The sequence below is a fragment of the Epinephelus lanceolatus genome, chromosome 6 (genome assembly GCF_041903045.1).
Source record: "Epinephelus lanceolatus isolate andai-2023 chromosome 6, ASM4190304v1, whole genome shotgun sequence".
NCBI classification, from domain to species: Eukaryota; Metazoa; Chordata; class Actinopteri; order Perciformes; family Serranidae; genus Epinephelus; species Epinephelus lanceolatus.
The window spans coordinates 38,462,356-38,482,263 of NC_135739.1; the positions used below are offsets into that span (position 1 = coordinate 38,462,356).

Here is a 19,908-nt window from a genome sequence, read left to right on the forward strand (position 1 = left end):
GAGTACTGACTTTAGACATGTGGACCTTTCTTTTCTTCTCTTTTTATGCAACACACTCAAAATTCAGTCAGCGAATGACTTGTTTGACCTTACACACCTCTTAATGCTACAGTGCTTGTTGATGTTAACCACTAATTCACATACCTAATTATGAATCATTTAATCTGTATAGAAACTCAATCATCTGATGTTATTATTCAAGGGGTTTCCCCCAGTCTGGGAAAATGAAAGGGCGTTTGATTTTAGTGACGTCCTCAGCCCTCCTCTCTGCCCACGCTTTGTCTCTGCTGTTCCCCTCACATGGCTGACAAGCTCTCCCTGCACCCTCTGTTGCTCTGAATGAGGGAGGTGTGGAGAGGGGGAGAGAGAGAGCAGTAATGAAGAGCCCGTCTCTCTCTGCCACCACAACGCCTCATACATCAAAGCTGCTTGGCCCCGTGTCAATTAAAACAGCAGTGCGTGGAGACACACCACCACTCATTCATAATAAAACACAGCTTTTGGCTACTGCTGGAGGTTCTCCTGCCAAAGCTGTGATGAGGCAAACATCTCACTGGATAAATTTGACTTTGAACTCTCCTTCGCAGAAAAAAAATTGCTTTGCATTTTAGTTATTGTTTGCACAGTAACACAGAGCAGTTGATGACATTTTTATCTACTGCACTGACTGAAAATGGCACGTTATTAGGCCATTATTGTAAATGCCCTGATGGCTCTCCAGGTAACAAAAATCCTGGAGAGCCATTAGGACGTATCCAGACTGTAACAGTATAAAAGGCCACTATGCTCCTGGATTAATCACAGTGTGTGAAAGGATCTCAGCAGGTGGCAACAGTTCCTTAATTAGGTGCTAATTAAAACTGGTCTGACAGGATAATACAGAGGATGAATGGACTGGTGCCTCTCATATATAATAATGGATGGATCTTTTCTCCCATTAACAGTAAGTATCCTGAGCACAAAGCCTTGTTTTTCTTTCATGCCTTAAATAAATCTCTCCAGGGTATCAGTTATCCTCTTAGGATCAGTGGTCTGTGTGACAGGCGGTTATGTTATGTTCTTCAACAGCATCATTATGCTCACACATGCAGAAGATCTCATGGCACCATCACACATTATAACAGAACTAGCTCAAGAACAAACAACGTAGCCCCCAAACAAAATGAAAAAATAGAACTTTCTTTGGGTTCCTCTGTTAATTTTGTGTCATAATTTATGCATTTAAAGACACATTGTGATTCTGCTGCAGTATAAAGCTGCATTCACAGCATGGCGGCAGAACGCCTTGAATTCACACCATATAAATGGAAATGTTGACTAAGTTTGCTATTTTTTTTATTTATTTTTTTTACCATGTTGCATGTAGAGAGTAGTTAACCAAATTAGAAGGTACTGACATTAACTATATAGACTACAGAGATTTTTTTCATATAGATGTATTGGTTGTATTAATGTTAACATTGCATTTTATTTACATGGAACTGCCAGCCATCCCGTTATGCAGCTAAGTTTCAGGGCATATTGAATATGTTTTTCGACAAAAGCCACTGTTGCAAAACAGACGCTAGCATGAATAAGGGTTTTCACAGCTACATTTAGGACACTCAGAGCATTTGGTCATGCATTGGGAAGTATTGTGATCTTTGTTTAATCCTGAAACAGTCCACAATGACTTGAAGCGTGACACATGACATGTTTACCATTAAGCATTAAACTAAAACCACAATCTTTATGTAGCCTTAACCAAAGTCCTTGAACACAAGCAGGACTCAGTTTAAAGTCCACGTAAAGCAAAATCAGTGACTTCTTTCTTAAAACATTTTACATGTTAGAAAATACTATCTGAAAAGATGTTGAGCTGGTACTGCATTGTGGAGTTAGACCGTTAAACTGTTCATCACCATTTCTGTGTCCACGTTTTTTTTGGCGGGCTAATAGCCTGTTCGATGATGCAATGGAGCAACACTTATCATAACCCCTCCCCGACTTTATAAATACTATGTCACTACAAACGTTAACTTACTGTGCAGCACATAGCTTCAGTGTCATTTCCCTTACCCCATGTGGTCAGGGGCAAGTTTGCTACTTCCCACTATGAGCTCTTTCAGCCTAATTAATACATACATAAACATCTCAGTTAAATACCACAATTATATAAATACAAGCAAAGTAGCCATCACTAACGTACCTTTCAGTCTATCAGTCCGAATTGGCTACATGGCCTGCCAGCAGTTACTGCTCACTGCTGTGCTTTGTGCTAACATCAGCTGCTGTTACTGTAGTTGCTGAATGAGCGGCCATCGCTGTGCTGTGGCTCTTGTTCCCTGGTTCTGAGTGTGTGCGCTGTGCTATGATAGACTGTGTGTGCTACAGGATTAGTTGCGAAGAGGCTGTCGCTGCAGAGCATCTCATTCTTTGGCTTGGGGGTATGTGTGCTTCGTGCTACTGATTTGCCTGCTAACGAGAGTCTGACACTGCACAGCGACTTGTCCTCTGGCTTGGTGGGTCATGTATGTTAATGTGCTACAGGCTTAGCTCCTAACAAGAGGCCTTGGCTTTGCAGCTGCTTGGCAGTGGTTCAATCTTCATTTCAGCTTCTTCAGTGGACACGCCGTCGGTGTCTCAGAGCAGAGAATGCTGCTCATTTTTTTCATGATTATGAAACATAATATCAAATACTTGGCGATTTTTTTATCATTCAAATTTGACTGGGTGGCTAACACATTTTCTGTGGTGTGACAAAGCCATTACACATATTAATTTTTGCTTTTTCCAGATTTTATGAAACTCAGTCTCTGGTGTCCCACCATCCTGTTTATGACTTTGAGCTGTACATAAATCTTCCTACAGAGAATACAGTTCAGCTAGAACTGATGTTTCTTCCAAAAATTCATTGGTATAAAACAAAAAAAACTAAAGTTATGATTTAGTAAGACAAACACATGGAGCCTTGTTAGAGCTGCTTTGAAGATAACTTGATAAAGGCTATGTCTTGAAGCTCTGTCCTGTGTGCTCTGTGGCAGTATAGAGTTATACAAGGATTTACCCCTCTGACATTTATGTGATCTATAATAAACATCAGAAACAAGTTATGAGGTAAGCTTTTTCATTTCCGTGAGGCAGACATGATGCAGGAACAAGAATTAAATTGACCAAACATCAACCTGAACGGATGCTATGTATTTCCTCTACACCTGTATGACCATATATCAGTATTTTATTCTTCCTCTGGCTACAACGCTTCTTCTCAAACTTCGATTTTCAATGTGTTTATGGTTAGAAAAAAAACATTTGTCTTGTGTTTGTCATGTACATTATTGCTTCTGTGATATTGTTTCAAATATTTCAGGAGCAAGGCTCCACTGGGATGTATACCACAATATCCACCCTTTAATAAACAATGTTATGTGATAAGGGAAAAGCAGAGGTGGACAGAGAAATAGAGAAGACAAGGAAGAAGTGTAATTCAGGACGGTGCTTGTGTAGTTTAACTGACAGATTATGGAAACATAAAGTTAGTTCTATGTTCTGTTTAGACAGCGGACCTCTCTCCTCCCTGGATCTTTCGTCTAATCTGCCTTCTGCTCTGCATCCCAAACTGTACACTCTTCCACTACCACCTGACACTGACAATCCAAGCCAAACTGAATGATAAATCTTGATTTAATAAGAGAACAGCTAAAGATAATGTCCACATTTTGGTGAATATTTACTTTAGTGAAAATGTATTGAGCAAATAGTCTGCAACTGGTTTGTGCAGCCAAGAACCAGAGCAGAGTAGGGGAGAGTCAAGAATGTTATTTGTTATTGTCTGACAAGCACGTTTTCTCTTGCTATGTAAATCCCATCATGCCCTTATCACATCAGCACTTGGCCAGCGGTACTTAAAGGGATAATACACATTTCTTGAAATGAGGTTGTATGGAATACCTATCCATAGATAGTATGTTATATACTGTAGATGTCAGTCAGCATGCCCCCAGTTTGGAGAAACAGGCTGGAGTCCAACATGGAAGCTAAGCGATCTACTACTGTGAAGGGGTCAGCAACCAAATGTATTTTAGCCACCTAAAAAAAAAAATCCAACTGAAAAAATCAATAACAGTTCAAGTGTATGATATATTTTGAGTATTTTCACTGCTTTACCTTCATGTCAGAGAATGATTTCCAACTGGAATATGAAGCCATTATTGTGCTTTCTTCAAAGCCAGACTCCACTGAGAAAAACAGTGGTTTGACATTGTTGAAAACAGGAGCTGCTGGTACACCACTACCTTGAACATTTATTTTGTTTGTGTAACTGTGTGACTTAAGTGTTTGAAGGGTTAGATCGAATTCACTAAAATCACACAATAACACAAACTAACTAAATGATCAAGGCAGTGTTAGACCAGCAGCTCCCATGTTCAGTGAGCTAAATATTTTGTTTTTGTCAGTGAGTCTGGTGGCTTTGACAACAACACAGATTGGGAACTGAAGCCATTTATGGCTCCCCCGTCTGGATGGGCTGTCTGACGGAAAGGTAAAGCAGCAAAAATACTCTTAATACAGTGTACACTTAAAGTGATATTGATTTTTCTAGGTGTGATTTTTTTGTGAGTGGCTAATTTAACACATTATGTGCCACTACTGCATAATACGATGTTAAGAGTTTGTTGTTGTTTTTGCATATTTTTGTGAGATTACATTGTGTTTTTAATATGAAGTTGTGTTTGTACGTTGTGGAGCTAAGATCCACAGGGTTGTCATCATTTACCTGTGTTTTATAAGATAGCATAGTTTTCACATCTCATGCATGCGAATTTTGGTCTGCAAGAAACATCAAAGCAAGGGGTGACCTACAGCTCATTTGTAACACATTTGTAATTGCCTCGATTTGTTAGCACAGTGTCATCAATTTTCCCCTTTGTTTGTTTGTGTGTTTGCTTTTCCAGAATGCCACCAAACTGGGAGAGAAGAGAGGGTTAGTGCCCATGGATTTGCTAAAATAGCATTAGAGGAAGTTGTCAGACAGAGTCTGTACAAAGTGTGGCAAGAGCATATTACATCTGCCATGTCACTGGGTACTGATAGTGTAAGGAATGGACAAGCCTGATGGAGAAGGACAGCAAGGAGCTTCCAAAGTCAGGGTAAAGGAGCCTCTTCAGAGTCTTTTAAGAAAAGCAGGAGAAGAAACTAATGACTTACTTCATGACAGCAGCTGAACTTTACTCTGGATTATGCCCCATTATGCTAACTATGTAGCTGTATTCAATGCACCTGCCAACAAAGAAGGACACTAATGTGCCAACCGGTGCATGCAGTAAGTTTTAATGATATTATAATGTTTTATACATTAACTGATCACATCCTTGACATGAAATACTTGTAAAACAGTTGCTTGACTAAAATATCAATTTGCCATGAAAACTATATGTTTAAACTTTTTTTTGTAAGCAGTGTTAGAACATTAGGTCATGAGATTCATGCACTTCAATTGTAACATCAGACAGCATCCACTTTGGGTTTAATCCTCATGACTTGTTTTCTCTATTGAAAAACTTAAATTGGACCATGATAGCAGACAAATGTTGGTCATTTGCCTGAAAATATTACATACGTAATATCACATACGGTACAGGCCAAAAGTTTGGACACACCTTCTCATTCAATGCGTTTTCTTTATTTTCATGACTATTTACATTGTAGATTCTCACTGAAGGCATCAAAACTATGAATGAACACATGTGGAGTTATGTACTTAACAAAAAAAGGTGAAATAACTGAAAACATGTTTTATATTCTAGTTTCTTCAAAATAGCCACCCTTTGCTCTGATTACTGCTTTGCACACTCTTGGCATTCTCTCCATGAGCTTCAAGAGGTAGTCACCTGAAATGGTTTCCACTTCACAGGTGTGCCTTATCAGGGTTAATTAGTGGAATTTCTTGCTTTATCAATGGGGTTGGGACCATCAGTTGTGTTGTGCAGAAGTCAGGTTAATACACAGCCGACAGCCCTATTGGACAACTGTTAAAATTCATATTATGGCAAGAACCAATCAGCTAACTAAAGAAAAACGAGTGGCCCTCATTACTTTAAGAAATGAAGGTCAGTCAGTCCGGAAAATTGCAAAAACTTTAAATGTGTCCCCAAGTGGAGTCGCAAAAACCATCAAGCGCTACAACGAAACTGGCACACATGAGGACCGACCCAGGAAAGGAAGACCAAGAGTCACACCTGCTTCTGAGGATAAGTTCATCCGAGTCACCAGCCTCAGAAATCGCAAGTTAACAGCAGCTCAGATCAGAGACCAGATGAATGCCACACAGAGTTCTAGCAGCAGACCCATCTCTAGAACAACTGTTAAGAGGAGACTGCGCGAATCAGGCCTTCATGGTCAAATAGCTGCTAGGAAACCACTGCTAAGGAGAGGCAACAAGCAGAAGAGATTTGTTTGGGCCAAGAAACACAAGGAATGGACATTAGACCAGTGGAAATCTGTGCTTTGGTCTGATGAGTCCAAATTTGAGATCTTTGGTTCCAACCGCCGTGTCTTTGTGAGACGCAGAAAAGGTGAACGGATGGATTCCACATGCCTGGTTCCCACTGTGAAGCATGGAGGAGGAGGTGTGATGGTGTGGGGGTGTTTTGCTGGTGACACTGTTGGGGATTTATTCAAAATTGAAGGCACACTGAACCAGCATGGCTACCACAGCATCCTGCAGCGACATGCCATCCCATCCGGTTTGCGTTTAGTTGGACGATCATTTATTTTTCAACAGGACAATGACCCCAAACACACCTCCAGGCTGTGTAAGGGCTATTTGACCAAGAAGGAGAGTGATGGACTGCTGCGGAAGATGACCTGGCCTCCACAGTCACCGGACCTGAACCCAATCGAGATGGTTTGGGGTGAGCTGGACCGCAGAGTGAAGGCAAAGGGGCCAACAAGTGCTAAACACCTCTGGGAACTCCTTCAAGACTGTTGGAAAACCATTTCAGGTGACTACCTCTTGAAGCTCATGGAGAGAATGCCAAGAGTGTGCAAAGCAGTAATCAGAGCAAAGGGTGGCTATTTTGAAGAAACTAGAATATAAAACATGTTTTCAGTTATTTCACCTTTTTTTGTTAAGTACATAACTCCACATGTGTTCATTCATAGTTTTGATGCCTTCAGTGAGAATCTACAATGTAAATAGTCATGAAAATAAAGAAAACGCATTGAATGAGAAGGTGTGTCCAAACTTTTGGCCTGTACTGTATGTAAGTAAAAAAAATTGAAGTAAAAGAGTTAAAAAGTGAAAAAACATTACAATTATGGCCACTATCCTCTAATGACAACAATTTCCTCTGAAACGTAAACTGTTTTCTTGTAGAGCATCTTTAGATGAGATAGATGGAAAAGCCTCTGTGGAGAACTGGTGAACCGCAACGTATTCCTTGCAAATGCAATAAGGTAGCAGTCCATTATACTTCAAAAGTGATGCACAAGTCAGGTCTGCTTGACCTCATGTTACTAACGCAACTCATTGTTGCTCTCAGGGTCTTACCTATTTCATCACTGTTAGGGAGACGCTAACTTTGAGCAGATAAACTTTTAAATTTCTGCTCAAAATTAGAAAATAAAACAAAATGATAACCCTAAAATTAAGACAACATGACTACTATAAGAAATGAAATAAAAGACAAGACATGTCAAGGTGACATGTTCAAACATCTTGTATGAACCAACCAGCTGTCCAAAATCTTATGATATTAAACTTATAGTCCTTTAAAACTTTAGAAAAGCAGCAATTCATCAATTCTGCTGGAGCCTTCAAATTTTTTGCTTGATTAACTGTTTATTCATATTTAATACCACTGCTGGTCATGTTGATATGGTTGTAGACCATCATTTCTAAAATAAAATGTACTTTGTTGGGACGTTGGTGGCTTAGTGGTAGAGCAGGCACCCCATGTACAAGGCTGTTGCCGCAGCGGCCCGGGTTCGACTCCAGCCTGTGGCCCTTTGCTGCATGTCACTCCCTCTCTCTCTCCCCCTTTCACACTTGTCTCTCCTATCCATTAAAGGCTGAAAAGCCCCAAAAAATATATTAAAAAAAAAAAAAGTACTTAGTTGCTCTCCACCGCTGGCATTTGCTCTGTGTAATTAGTTATGAAAATGACAATTGCAAGTGACCACAAAGAGACAGAGGGCAGGACAATCATGGTGTGTAATGATCTGTGGAAATGTCAATGGTAGAGTGTGAAAGCCATGTCGAAATCGCACACACACACACACACACACACATGCACGCACTCTCTCTCTCTCGCTTTCTCTATCTCTTCCTCACACAAAAATTCAAAAGGCTGGCTGTTGCTTACTGTGAGTCTAATTAGGAGTATCCTTTGAAAATGGACAAGACTGTCATCCCCCTCTCCCTATTTACTACTGCATCACTTCATCATTTCCTCTCTGCAATTGACTTCCCTTGTTCCTGCTATGGCGGTGTTTCCTTTAGGACTGGAGGTGTGAAGGTAATTAACTTGAGGTCGATGAGACATCTGCCCTCTCTTACTCTTAAGTGGACAGTTATTGATAACTCAGGAAAGAGAAACGGGTACAAAGTGTATGTGAGAGTGTGTTTTTACCTGTTTTGGTGCTGTATTTCTGTCCACCTTTTTATCCATTACAGGCAAAGATAACCACGCCAAATTGTGCAGTCTTTTGTAACATTGTCATTATGAAGCCTCATAATCATTCTTTCATGAGCTGTATCGTCCTTTGCCTCCTCTCTTCATCCCTCCCATCTGTTCATCCTATTTAGTCACATCTGATGGGTTCTTTCACTCCCGATGAATCCTGATGAATTTGTCTGAATGAATTTGCAGTTGGATCTTGTTCTTGAATGCACCTGTTTGACCTCAGTCCATCGAGACTTGGTTTGGGCATTCAAAGAGGCACCAGTTCAAGTCCCAGTACAGACCAGGTATGGAATGTGAACTGGTAGCTGGAGAGTTGCCAGTGTGCCTCCAGGGCACAAGCAAGGTGCCTTTAGCAAGGCGTCGAAACCCCAAACTGCTCCTGGGGCTCCATATTATGCCTAACTCTGCACTATACCCTTCTAAAAATGATTGCATGTATGTGTTGTGAATAAAAGAAAGATACACAAAAAGTCACATTTCAACTGCCAATTGTGTGAAGTGCAAAATAAATAAAATTGAAATATATAAATTATTATATAATGAATTAATATATAATATTATATTAATAAAAAATTAGATCATTTTCAAACTTCTCAGTCTTTTCATGCATTTAGGCAAACAGGTATAGCGCAAAACATGCTCTGCTATCATGAATACAGTGTCCCTTTCACAAAGCTGTCCTACTGGGGAAACAAAAATTGTGATTTTCATGCTTTCCAAGCAGGTGAAATAGCTTGGTAGAATAAGACCCATGAATCAATATTCACATCTCAAATAGTATTGTTGGATTCATATTGTTTTATGTTGCTTTTCTCATGTTTGAGAAACAACTAAGCCAGGTTGTTTAAATTAAATACACATTCAACATATTTGGTTAGATTTCTTTGGTGCAGAGCCTGGCAGGTGTAATGGGGAAAAGTTAGTTTGCCTACATCAAATACTTATTCATGCTCTCCAGTTTTTCGAATGACACCGACATTCCCCTCTTGGGATCAGTGCCGGTTTATTTTATCTTATCTTGGCTTTGCTGGCAAACTAGCTTTGTTAGCGAAACTGGTCACTACCATTACTCTGCTAGTGTTGCGTGGATCGATTCTTTCCACAATATCAGTTCCTTTGAGTTGAAACATATAAATGTATAGAATATGCACAATCGACGGCTAGTGCTGCCCACCCAACCAAACTTCCCTTCAATACACTACCAGTTGTCATGTATAGATCAACATTAATAAAGATATTTTTTTTAATGCATTGATTTAGCATCCCACTTACATGTAGGTAGGCTGTGACGTTACAAAAATGTCAATAACCAAGATCTGTCTTTCTTTGAGGGGCAAGGTGGCTAGCAGATGTCCCAGTTACCTCTACAGCCTTTCAGTCTTTGTCAGTGAGTGTAGCTGCCAGGCTGTCTGGACTCAAAGTCCTATTCAATCGCCTCTTATTCACTCACTGTAGCAAGCAATGTAGGCACTACCTCTGGGTAACAGCAAGTGGGCAAGTGGAGACAGTCTGAGATTCATGAACACTTGGACGTTTGGCAGACTGAAACAGTACATACGAAATACCAAAAAGATTTATTTTTGGTTTTGTTCTTTTTCTTTTTTAAATCACATTATCAAGATGAATCTGTAGTTACGCACCTTTCATACTAGCTCCTTGTAAGATATCACGAGCAAACAGAAAACTGCCAGGTCAGGAGTGCAACTATCTGCTCATTAGCTAGTTGTGCCTTGAAAATGAAGTCAGAGCCAGTGGATGTATCAGTCACTTCAGATCAGTAAGGTCAAATCACATTCAAAAAATAACTAAAGCAGAACGAAGAATGGAATAGTATAAATTTCTGGAGTCTAAAATGCATCAAAAGTTGAGGCCTTTGTTGAGATGATCCAGCTGACTGCCAAACACCAAACAATACCATTAATCATGGCTTCATTTCATTCAGGTGTGCGACTGCAGGGCCGAGGCATTCTGTATTCTGGCTGAAATTAATGTCGTTAGCTACACCTGTGCTGTTCATTCAAAATGTAGGCTGTATTTTTATCTGACAAATGTGACGTTATCTAGCTGATCTCTAATGAAAAATCAAAGTAACTTCTTGAATGGAAAAACAGAGTGGAGTAAAAGGTACAATATCGAAATGTAGTTGAAATTTAAATTTCCCAAAAATGTAAATACACTACAAACTGGAAAATAATAATACTTCAGCACGCACTTTCTACCCACCTCTACTTGATCCTGCTCTAACCTGTATAGCCAACAACACTTTGTGATGTGTGGATGTGACCCACATGACCCAACACTTCTCCCCAGGACAGCTGTGGTAAAACAGGATTGAATATTCATGAGTGTTAAGATCATTACAGGTGGCTTTACAGTCAGTGTGTGTTTTTGTTTATTTACCTGGCTGTTTATGCAGGTGAGGAGTCCACACCAGCTTAGCTCTAATGTTGTGGGGTTGTTGTTTTTTTGCTGTGAATGCTTTATGCCCAAATGTTTGTCATTTACTGCTATTCTCTTTGTTTCCATTGTTGATTAGATTTTAATCATTTTGCTTTTTTAATCTTTAATACCTACTGCCATTAACTTCCATCCTTCTAATTCTATAGCCCAATTTTTTTATGTGCATTACTGTTCCATTATTCTAATGTATTATCGGCAAATGAAGGAGCAAAGTTTCTGGCACTGTATGAGTTAAATGTAAAAACGTGATGCTTTATCAACACACTCTTGTCACTGTGTAGTAAGCACATTGTTACCATCAGATAGGTGACAATTTTGTTAGGTTCATTTTCTGTAACAACGTTAGCATTAACGTTGGCTGGTTCTGTGGCGCTGGCTTGGGGTCCGCTCTCCCCTGGTGGAATGGAGGGTTGCCGGGGGCAGACGGCTCCATGTGATTGTGTTTCCTCTCTGGTTCTTCCGTGCTCAGCCTTATTTTTTTCTTCTTATTTATTTATTTATTAGTGGCATTTGGATTCGGTTACGGCAGACAGATGGCAATCTGAAATGGAATGAAGCCCACACACGGCAAACAGTAGCTACAAAACAGTAGTGGAACGCGCCCCATCGGCCCACAGCACAATGCTCTTAAAGCCCTACGCTATCAAAAGCTGGCAAAATACATTTATTTTATTTTATGGCCTTGACATTAACCTGTCATATTGTTGAGTTATCAAGGACACACTGTATACACTTTTTGTGTGTATACAGGAATGTTAAAGATATCATTGAGGAAAACGAGGTTGACGTGACATTGTTGAATCAGGGAATTTGTGTGTCCACCACGGGAGAGGATCCTACTTGACTTTACATTGGCATTGTTTCCATGGTACCGGCACATAATTTCAACCCATTACGTGCTGCCACCACGGAATACGGTGTTAAGAGGTCGTGGTCATTTCACGTATTTCTGTGAGATCAGGTTGAGTGAATTTTATGTGTTACAATGTCTGAACGGGTGCTGCAACAATGACAAAATTCTCCTTTTGGTAATCAGTAAAGATAGGACGTTTAACTAACTGTCGTTATCAGTGAAAATTGGCTCCGATGGCGGCCAATGGCTGTGCATTGTCCACCAGTCACATGGGACGTACATCCCTGACTGGAGCTAAAGAGAAGAGTGTTGTGTTTCTGCAGGTACTCGGAGGATTGGGGAGGGAAATACCTGTGGCTTACTGCAGCCTTACTAGATGCAAACAAAGCATTTTGCAAAGTTTGTAGGAAAGAATTTGGCATTTCGCACGGAGGAGGGTCAGCCATCAGGCTGCATGCTACCAGCAAACAACACATAACTAACAGCACAACTGTACATCCTCATCATCCACAGATGTATTGTCTCTGTGTCTTTTTACTGACATCTATTGTTACTGAGGATTACACAGTAATTTCCTTATTTTACAGCTATGCTTAATGATGCAACACCAGTCAGCTGACATGTCATGACAGTCAACCTGCCCCCCTCTCGAATTCACCCACTCTCATCTGGTCACCCTAGTCGTGTTAAATGATGGTACACCTCCAGAGAAAGCAGGTGACTGTGTCTGAAGCCCCTTTTCCACTGCACAAAAAAATAAAAATAAAACAGGCTAACACTCACTAATGTCTGGCTTTTAAATGTAATGGGAAAGGTTACAATTGGCATTCACAGTCAGGTCAAATTTACATTTGTAAATTCAGAGCCTTGTAGGAGTGTACCATTTGGTTTTCCAGAGCAGTCTAGGCACTCTGTGTGGAGAGATGGAGTAGCAGAGTGCTGAGTGGAGTGGATGTGTGATAAACTTAACTGCTTATAGATATGTTATGTATATTATAATTATATTTATATAGAAATAGAATGCTCAGTTTCTTCGACCCACTGGGCTCTTATTTTAGTGTAGAGTGTCAGACTGAATTTATGAATGCAGCATGTCAGGCCACTCACTCTTGCAAGTTTTACTTAAAAAAAAAGCAAACAGTGACCAACAGGACCATACCAACCCGTATGCTCTCTTAGTGGATGGATGATTTGACAGGATTGCTGCAGGTGGGATGGCCGGCTTTGTGGTAGACTACTGTGCCAGTCTTACAAAGGAGGACACTTGAAAGGTTTCCTCTAGTTTACTTTGCTATCAAAGCTAACGTTAGCTAATGTATAAAAAAATTAGCGTTACAGAGAAATCCAATGTTCTTCAATACCTCCCCGATTTCTGATTATGTGGACATGATAACCCTTAATACATATCATGTTATTCATCCCTACAACATTAAACACTTTTTCCCTAACCTGATATAGCGTGCTCTGCACATGCAAGCATTTTTGATGAACGCTTCCATCCAGTCCTTTCATCTTATTGCATTTAACCATAGTTGTATTTATGTTGATGGGCAGTTGCGGTTGGCATGTGATAAAAGTTTTGAGCCATAACTCCTTCTATTCTGGCTCCCAATAACACAACAAGACCACATTTTAAGACCCCTACAGTATGTAGCCTATAGCACTGTGGTGGCAAGTCGTGTTTTGCCTCTAGCTAATAAAATGACATTGTGTGACATTGGGCCTAAAAAGGTCTATGACATGCCACCACAAAATAGCATTCATTTCAGCCCAAGCAGCACTCAAACATCAATCCAAATTAGTCTTCACCAAATTTGAAAGAAAGACTGAATAAGTAAGATATACTGGAAGAGAAATAACCACTTCAAGTTTTCACAGGCCTTGGTGCTGCTTTCTACTGCTTACCAACCTGTTTTCTGGCCTGTTTGTGGGGTCGAACAGAGCACACCAGAAAAATCTACACACACGCACGCACGCAAGCGCATGCACACACACACACACACACACACACACACACACACACACACAGAGAAAGCTGTCTACACAGCTCTGGTCTACTGGCAATGGAAAAGGAGTCTATAGTCTATTTTTAACAGGTTTGCCTGTGGTTAAAAAACTCATGTACACATCCTAGTCCTAAAAGGGGTGTTGGTGTACTGTTTTTCATTTTAACATGTATTTACATGAATTTTTGGGTTGGGCCAAAACATTGGGTTCAGCTCTGTAAACAAAAGTCCATGAAAGGGTATATGCCGACACTTCCTGTTTCAGATTAGAAGCCTTCTAGCACTTCAGATATGGTCCAGCTAGGTTTTGACCTAATATTGTTTGAGAAACTTCCTTAAGAAGCCAAGCCTTTCCCATCAAAATCGAAATATATGCTTTAATAAAGTTTGATGTTTGTGTTTGATGGAGTGGTTACATTAGTGGGGAAGACCATACAGAAACAGCTGGGACCAGTGGTGTGCACGGGGGGTGGTCCTCGGGCCCAATAGTTGAAAAACATGTGCTAAAGTGCCCTCTTGGGAGCCAAAACACACGCTAAAGTGCCCTCTTGGCAGCCAAAATGCCCTCCTGGGAGCCAAAACGCATGCTAAAGTGCCCTCTTGGCAGCCAAAATGCCCTCCTGGGAGCCAAAACGCGTGCTAAAGTGTCCTCTTTGGAGACAAAAATACACTAAACTGCCCTCTTGGCTGGTGACTTTTATGTTGGGCCCTTTTTTGATCTATATTGAGCCAGAACTATATCTCACAGAACCAGTTTGGATTATCTGGTGCTAATATGGTGTTAAAATGCACTACAATACAGGAAATGGCATCTACTTAATTGAAAATTTTCTGGGGGAGGACCTCCAGACCCCCCAGGGATTTATTTCTTTCATACATCCATGTCTCTGTGTGTTCTTCACAGTCCAACGTTGAATCTACGCAGTTCTCGTGGATGCTGATCCTAACTACAAACTAACTTGAGTAGTCTGTCTAGTTAGTCTGTTTTAAGGCTATATAATATGCCATTTGTATAACATATAAACATGTCTAAAGTGCCCTCAAAAACACACAGAACTGTATGTGTCCTTTTTTTTTCTTTTCGCCCCTGCCCTTCAAAAAGTCTGTGCACGCCACTGGCTGGGACCGGTTCTCCCCCCTGACCGCTCAGCTTTGTAAAAGCTGACTGAAGAAGTGAAGCGGTGCCTCAGTCTACTTCAGTTGGTGTTTAGCTGAAGCTGCTCATACCTGCCACTTCAAATGCTAATTGTCACGTCTTTGGATGATCACAGGAAAGGGTGACAAATGATGCAATTAATTCTGAACGACACCAGCTGTGTCATGCACAGGCAGTCCCACAGGCAAGCAGGCGACTGTCTCACAGAGTGTGTAGCTTTCATAACAACCTTTTCAAAGTGGAGAGACGGAGCGAGGCGAGAGCGGAGCTTACCTGCCTGGAATTACCTTGTCGCATAACTCGAAACACTTCAAAACAAAGAGATTCATATTTTGGGTGTAATTGACGTGCTTTCAGACAACATCTCAGATGGAAAATGAAGCGTGGTCCCTCCTGAAGGACAAGCTGTTCCAGTGGGTGCGCTTTTTTTTTCTGAGGCATTGAAGGGAGGATAATGGATGAATCTCCTCTGATTCTGGCTCACCTCCTTCCTGAGCTGCATGGATGAAACAGGGCCAAGCCGGGTTGACCAATCAGTAACTTTAATCCAGGCATCTTATTACCTGATTAGTTCCTGTGATTGTTTTGGCTGCTCTGCCAAGTGAAGGACAGTAAATTGATAACAGGAAGCAAATGCGCTCGCTATGCTTTTGATTAAATAGACGCAATCATCAGCCACAGGAAGGCATCCAGCAGCCTGCTGTGTGTGCCAAAGAGAGCTTAGCATGCAGGTGCGAAGGAGTTTTGTGTTATCTTTAGTATAGTTTGAGACAGTATTTTAATAATGACGCAAGGATTGTGCATACGTTATGTAAACTGATTACAAAACTGACCCCACATGCAAGCACATACCAAAACACCTACATTATTCACATTACAAACTCTCATGTGGAAGTGTTGCTACTTGGCTGAAAGGACAAGTAACAAGTGTAGAACATTATCAAACCTAAAGTAAATGTAGCTGTTTAAAATTGTGCTTGACATTAAAGTGTTGTGGCAAGTCTGTTTGGCATTTGCATGTTCTCCCCATGTCAGTGTGGCTTTTCTCCAGGTTCTCTGGCTTCTCTGGCAGTCCAAAGACACACAAGTTAGGTTAATAAGTAACTCTAAAATGCTCGTAGGTCTCGATGTGTCATTTGATAGTAAAGCAGTATGTCAAGGGTGTACCCTGCCTCTCGCCTACTGTCAGCTGGGATTGACTCCAGCCTGCCACCGGCCCTTAAGAGGATAAGCAGTTAAGTTAAATGGATGGATGGATGTCAGTGTTGTTACTTATAATAAGTTCTAATTTCGGAGGAAAAAAAGCCCATAAATTAGCACTTCAGTTGTGTTCAGGGTGATGATGCTCTGTGCTCCGCACACTGTAAAAATCCTGCCAGAGATAGGGCCAGTCTACATACATGTATATTTTAGGGCAGCTGTGGCTCAGGCGGTACAGTGGATCGTCCACTAATCAGAAGATCAGCGGTTCGATTCCAAGCTTCTCTAGTCCACATGGCAAAGTATCCTTGAGCAAGACACAGAACCTCAAAGTGTGAAGGGCTGAATGTGACTCGTAGTGTAAAAAGCGCTTTGAGTGTTGACTAGAAAAGCACTAAACAAGTGCAGGTCCATTTACCATTCCACTGCCCTCAGCAGCTTTATTACCTGGAGTCATTTTGTGTTACTATGTCATAATTATTATTTACTACGTAAATGGCAACATGTGATATTGATGCCAAAGGCATCCTTCAGCATCTTTATGAGCTGCACAGGGCTTTCACCCGAATCCAATGTAAACCCATCTGTGGCAGTACTTGACACTGAGAGCAAGTCATATACTGAGAAAGTCCGTGGGAAAGAATTGGAGATGGATGGTCAAACAAAACTGGACTAACTTGCCTGCATCACATGTAAAAACAAACATCACCTTTTTTTTTTTTTTAATGTAATGTTACATAACTTACATACCTACGTCCTGTGTGAAACCAGTTATCTTAACGTTAATTACATATTTAAGCATATACTACATTATGTATACATACATAATATTTTTATAAACCTACCAAGTACTTTTATTCCTAAATGTAATCCTGACAGATTTTTACCATTAACTATGTGTTACAATGTGTTTCAGCTGTCCATCACATAGATACGGTAAAGGATGCCCTGTGCATTGCTATCAGATGCTGAGGGGTGAGACAAGGTGTTTGTATTTGACAACCTGGGAATGAGAACAGTTTGCATTTTTTACATCTAACAATACTGATTTTTTTTAAAAGTCTGTTAGAAATTATTTGCAACAAGATTTAATGTCTCCACAAATCCAAAAGTAGGCTGTTGCCGCAGCGGCCGGGGTTCGAGTCCAGCCCGTGGCCCTTTGCTGCATGTCACTCCCTATCTCTCTCTCTCCCCCTTTCACACTCACCTGTCCTGTCAATTAAAGGCTAAAATGCCCAGAAAGGAGGGACTGTTCACTGTGCACTGTTGAAAAGGAAACTAAGTCTTGACATTACAGGAACAACCCAAAAAATACTTCTGGTAACAGACAGTGAAGATAGAAATCCCCAAGTCTCTCGTACACAATAATTAAATCTACAAAAAGCCCTTCATCAGTAACAGGTAGAAAAAGATAATAATTATGCAAAACCTGCACATGGTACTTTTTTAAAATGCAATTTTCATTCAGATTTATGTATTAGTGATACTAACACTGAAAAAACTGACAAATTTTCAGTGATGGTTCCAATACCCTCTTTCAGCAGTTTATCTTTTTGTGGAATATTTTGTATCCACTGATAAATATGAAACTGAGAGTTCTTTCTCCTTTTTGGGATGGCTGTCTGAGTTAGACTGCTAATGGCTGTAACCCAGAGGTTGTTGGTGGTTATCCTTTAATGAGGAGCCTCTGTACAGTAATAAACAGTTCATCGAGCAGATACATGGGAAAATCAATTTTTTTCTTAAACTCCCGACTTTAACGGTCAAAGCTCTAACACCTCTCACTCTCTTTCACACCCTCTGAGGTAAGTGAAGAGAAGAATGGAAAAGTGACCTTTCAGTCTATAATGACTAAGTATAACAATAAATCAACTGTACAGTCTGATTTTAACAGCATCTCTTGACTGCAACTAAACCAGATTTGATACATGATGCATTTGAATGTGTGTACTGTAGAATCCATAATTTGCCGTGACTGACTCTCCCTTCAAACTGAAACCTCCGAATTGTCTGTAATTTAACTCATATGACTTCAGCCCACTCAGGATAGCTTGTGATGGCCCCCACATGTGAGTGCCTCCACAAAGAGAGTAGTTAAAGACAGTATGGCACAACACAAGAGCTGAGATTTCAAAAATCTATTTAAATGGTTTTGGCCTGAAAACAGCATCATCCAGAAAAAGCACAAGGAAGGAGGAGGAGAGCAGGGTAATTAAGTTGACATCAGAATGCCATGTCCACTGTTTGTCTTTTGTAGAGAGGAGAGAAGAGGAATGTGTTTGAAGTATGGCCTTTTCAAAATGAAGGGACTGGGGAGAGATGTGATGGCTCTCAGCAGATTAAATATTTTGACTAGCTCTTATTGTTAAAAGTTTGGAGAAACCTAATAAGGTATAAGTGACTAAGAAAAAAATAAGTGAGTTGTATGGAGACATGAAAATTTAGTTTGTGGATTATATAATTGAAGGAACATTTGAAGTATAGCACTGTGGCTCACTGATGAGCTGAACACTGTAGCTCAGTATCACAGAAGAATATGACATGATAGGGTCTGGATACACACACAATACTTGTTAATTAATACATTTATTGTTGGTTTAGGTCTTTTGATGGGATTTGTGAGGCTTTCAGTGAAGCAACTCTCAGAAGACCTATCTCACCAGAGCTAGTCACTTGATAGACCTGCTAGAGATTAACTGATTGACACTTGTTGCTGATGACAGGTTTGAAAAACTTAGCTCTTAAATTATGTCTGTGCATGTTACTCAGTTGTGTTGTTACTGAATTAAAAGAGCATTCTGACTGATGTGGATGTGCAAATTATTTTTGTACTTGCTGTTGTTTGATTGGTGTTGTATTACATGTTGGCTTCACAACACAATACTGTCTTCTTCTTCCCTCATATACTGTTCGAGATAATTTTTTTAATCTGATTGTATTGATGTGGAAAGGCATGGACTCAATGTATTTCTTGATTCAAAAAAAAATGAAAATCACCTTTAGTAATATGTTGAGGTATACTTAAGTGTAAAAATACAGCAGAATCAGCATTTAGCATCAAGCAATTTCACAAAAAAGAAGTGAGAAAAATATGAAATGAAATATATTTCCCCAGTAGATTCTCCTAATTTCCACCTCATCCATGTTGTTACAGTTTTATTCTTTTTCTGACTCTCCTTTCTAACCCTCATATTTTGTGTCTGGTTTTGTCTTATGGCATAAAGTCAGTCAGCAGCCACAACATACCACAGAACCAATCTAACAATAAAAAATAATCCAAGGAAAGCCTTAATCGTATCTCTAAAACTAAGTCTTAAGGCTAAAGCCAGTAGTTAACACTGTGCTGACCTGATGTTTGTCCCCATATGGGACAGGAGTCTCCACTATCTAAGTATGTGTGTAAATCTTTGTTCCCTATCGCATGATTAAAAAGACACAGACCTGTCCTGGTAGAGTGGTTGTTCTCCTCCTGTTTGAGGATCTGGTTGCACTCTTCTTGAGCCTTCATGTGCTGAACCACCAGAGCACAGTCTGGGTGGATGGCCTCTGTCTAAAAAGAAAGAACAC

The 19,908-nt window shown here is 40.3% G+C and overlaps 1 protein-coding gene across 1 annotated transcript in view; it reads right to left on the minus strand.

Moving 5' to 3' along the window:
- Positions 1-19,908, minus strand: part of ghrhrb (growth hormone releasing hormone receptor b) — a 56,143-nt gene that overhangs the window by 22,495 nt on the left and 13,740 nt on the right. The window contains exon 2 of the mRNA XM_033620848.2: positions 19,783-19,891. Coding sequence (XP_033476739.2) covers positions 19,783-19,891 — 109 coding nt within the window. The remainder of the gene's footprint in view (positions 1-19,782; positions 19,892-19,908) is intronic.